Below are 3,572 nucleotides of genomic sequence, written 5' to 3' on the forward strand. Positions count from 1 at the left end.
GGGGCGGCTGTGGCCCCCACCGCTCCGCCTTATCTCTGCACCGCCGGGCGGGGAGGAGGGCAGGGAGCACACCTCAGCGCCTGAAAAATGGTTTTAACAGCAGCTCACTCCCTTTCCTCATTTGCACTGTGTCGGCCTTGCCACCCCACCTCGCGGCGGGCTCCCCGGGGGGTTGGACAATCGCACCCCCTCCGGGGCGCCGTGCTGCACCCCCGGCTCTGAGCGCGGGGGCACCCGCAGCAGCTCTCCTCGCTGACACCGGGATGTGCTGTGGCTTGTCACACTGATTTAACTATTTTTTTAATCTATTTTCATTGTACAGTCGCGATTGCATTACAGTAGGGAGGCAGTGTGGTGATTTTCAGCGCTATTCTGAACATAAAAATGGAAATTTGGGTATCAAAATGCCTCGGCAATGAACCATTCACACGGCGTGAGGCAGTCGTCAGCCAGAAGGCTGATCTCTGGAATGATGAACACGGGGGAAAAAAACCTTTTCCTAAAGATGTTTACTGGTACATTACGTTTTCACTTTATGCTTAACAAGTAAATAACATTAAATAGTGCATGTAAGCCCATCTGTATTTTCTTTTTATTACTGAAAAAAAGACAATCATGAAATTTTTTCATACAGGTAAAAATGTAACTTAAGTTTAGAAAAATGGGATTTTCTGTGAAGCTTATACTGGTGAAATTGTAACACTAAAACTACATTCGTAAATGTAAGAAAACTTATGAACCATACTTGTAAAAATGTACATAAATGCACAGTAAATTCAACGGTGACTACATGAAAATACAAATTATTTAAGAGAGGACAGTAGAACAGTCATCGATGGCGAAATCGTTCTTTTACTAAAATGGTACTCTTATTTTGCAGTATTCCCCTCTCTCGGCGCACCAAGGCTAATCTTCTGGAAAAGAAGAACCGCGTCGACAACACAGAGAACAAGCAAGACAAGACCAAACACCTATAAAAGTAACGATAATGTTAGTTTCCCTGTAGAATCTCTATCTTTTACCATAGTGACTCATCTGCTGTCCTCACAGAAGCAGTAAATGCTTCCTCCATTGCTTCTGGCGTGATGTGAGGCCACTGATAAATAACATCCATTTAAATCCCATCAGTCTTTCACACAGCAGTCCACGGCTTTGGGTGATGTTTGTCTGAAGCCTGGAGATGATGTGTTCTTGAAAGCAAAGCTAATGCTGCATTACACCAGACAATGCTTTCATCCTAAATGAAAAGCCTTCTGTCTCTTTTAGGACTGCCTAATGGTATTCGCCTGAAGAAAAGTCAACATTCATAGAAACAAGCCTAGCAGGAAATAAAGAATGCTCCTTTCCTCTGAAGCTATGAACAGGAAACATATTGCAAACTGAAGAAAATGTACATAAATATTTTAAAAATACACAACTTCAGGCAACTGGAAAAATGTTTTTGAAAAACATCTGCTGAGTGAACTTGCTCAGCTCTTGCCCTTCAGCCTGATCCCACACACGCACAAGGTTTTTTTATGTAAGTGTGTTTTAAAATGGAATTTTCTGATCAGTGGGAGTAATGCCACAGCACTACTCCTCACGAGAGCACAGTTCAAGGCAGTTTGTGCCCAGGGAGCGCAGGCCTAGGGGCAATTCTGTTTCTCCCAACATTGACGATGTTGCACGTTCTGCCTAAACTTGTTTTCTGAGGTACCTGCTCAGTCTCCTGCATCTAACTTAAATTTAATTTCTATTAACAACTGAGAAGATAAACTGCGTTCTAGCATAGCCAGTCACTTTATCAGAAAGTCTGCTTTTTGCTTAGGTTGCCACTGCCAGCACCAGCCAAGGCAACAGCTTGGCACCCCCCTGCTTTAAGCTGGTTTTGAAAAACTCCTGTGGCAAGTTCTGTTTCTTCTGGTTGCCTGTCGTCCTAGTTTATCTTGTACTTCAGGACGCTGAAGTACTTTCAGAATTAGTTCCTCCTCCCTATTGTATGTTCACGTTAGTTATATTAGTTTTAATTAAAAATACCAGTTCCTTAAACTACCAAACTGGTTTGATCTTAAGTACACAAAAATCTTTATATTTGTAATATGAAAAAACTTTTTCAACTGCCATAATTTCTCGGTTCATGTCAGAAAAAAATAATATATACATCAGGAGGGAAGTACCAGCATGTCTGTTAAAAAGTATCATCTCCAGAGTCATAAGCATTTCTTAAATACTGTAACCAAACAGGATAGTCCTCAAAGAGCTATGGTTTCTCTCACCTAGGATTTCGAGCCACAGGTTACTCAAAGCAGTTAAACTCTGGGCGTTTTCAGTGTTAGTACTTCTCCGAGCCATTCCTAAATCTAGCAATACCTTCAGATCACTAGTGATTTCAGGATTATTTTTTTTAGTGAGATACAATGAATGTGCATTCAGTTCTGTTTGTGACTGCTGAGTACGTTCTTCCTTGATGGAGTTACTGTCCTGGTCTTACCACACTGTAAGTACACCACGAGGTTCACATTGTGACTGCTTTAAGAACTGAAATTGGTTCATAATGTTCCTACTTACTCCTCCAGCCAGTGTCCCATTGTTGGTCTTGATTATTAACGCAAAGAGGCACACAATGAGGAGGAACAACGCTGCAATCACCGAGTTGAAAATATCCTGAAACAGCCAGCGGAAGCAAAACGTTTATTCTGAAATACACGCCTGAAGAACGTGAGTAGCTCCCAACACCGTATGAATCGTTAAAACCTGCTGGTTTACCAAGAAAATGGAATTACACCGACAGCCACGTAAGATCGATAGTGACACCCAGTGGCTTGATGTCAAAAAGAACATTTGTGGCAAAGCTTCCTTTTACCTTTTTCTTATTTTCAGTCAAGTGTATGCAACATGGCTACACTTGATAGATGAAAGCAGAAAGTAAATTTTAAAAAGGGAGGTGAGAGGAGAACTCATTAATATTTAAGTGTACGTTTAACTTCTGATGTGAAAGATGAAAAGTACAGTATTAGAAAGTTAAGCAAATGATGTTCATTATATGGATACCACCCAGCTATTTAGAAATTGATGCAGAAGAACACTACAATCTCCGTTAGGAAAAACTGGTTCAACAACAGTGAAACACAGGTTTTTTTCTTTAACTTTTTAGAAACAGAATTTGAAGTGATTGGCAGTGACCCCCTACTGAACAAGGGGTGGTCAGTCACAGAATGCGTCAAATCCCTTCATTTTAGGGCCAGCCAATACTCACAGCCAGCGTTAGGCCCAGCCAATACTCACAGCCAGCGGCCAGAAGAGCCATTTCATCTTTTTATCGAGCCGCAGCAAGTACAGAAGGAAGAACAGCGCCGTGATCGCCGTCTCCATGGCGGCCAGTGCCGTGTAGGCTTCGTGGGAGTGGGAGGCCACGAAGCAGAGGAACGTTACAAACGCCACCAGCTGCGGGGACGGGAGAGCGGCGGGGGTTAGCGGGGTAACGATGTGGCGGAACATGGGGGGCAATGGGGAGATAACGGGTAGTTAGCGCCGCTCCCCGCCCGCCCGCCGCGCTCTCGGGAGCGGTGGGACCCACAGGGGACCCCGCCCCC

The 3,572-nt window shown here is 43.6% G+C and overlaps 1 protein-coding gene across 1 annotated transcript; it reads right to left on the minus strand.

The window, feature by feature from the left end:
* Positions 1 to 869: 869 nt before the first annotated feature.
* LOC104534909 (chemokine-like factor) lies at positions 870 to 3,477 on the minus strand. Its single transcript, XM_010194079.1, has 3 exons — positions 3,265 to 3,477; positions 2,548 to 2,643; positions 870 to 971 (listed from the first exon to the last, which is right to left on the minus strand). Exons 1-3 carry the CDS (start codon positions 3,475 to 3,477, stop codon positions 870 to 872), a joined length of 411 nt encoding a protein of 136 aa, XP_010192381.1.
* Between the last annotated feature and the right edge of the window lie 95 nt (positions 3,478 to 3,572).

The sequence above is a fragment of the Mesitornis unicolor genome, unplaced genomic scaffold (genome assembly GCF_000695765.1).
Source record: "Mesitornis unicolor isolate BGI_N332 unplaced genomic scaffold, ASM69576v1 scaffold36761, whole genome shotgun sequence".
Classification (NCBI taxonomy): domain Eukaryota; kingdom Metazoa; phylum Chordata; class Aves; order Mesitornithiformes; family Mesitornithidae; genus Mesitornis; species Mesitornis unicolor.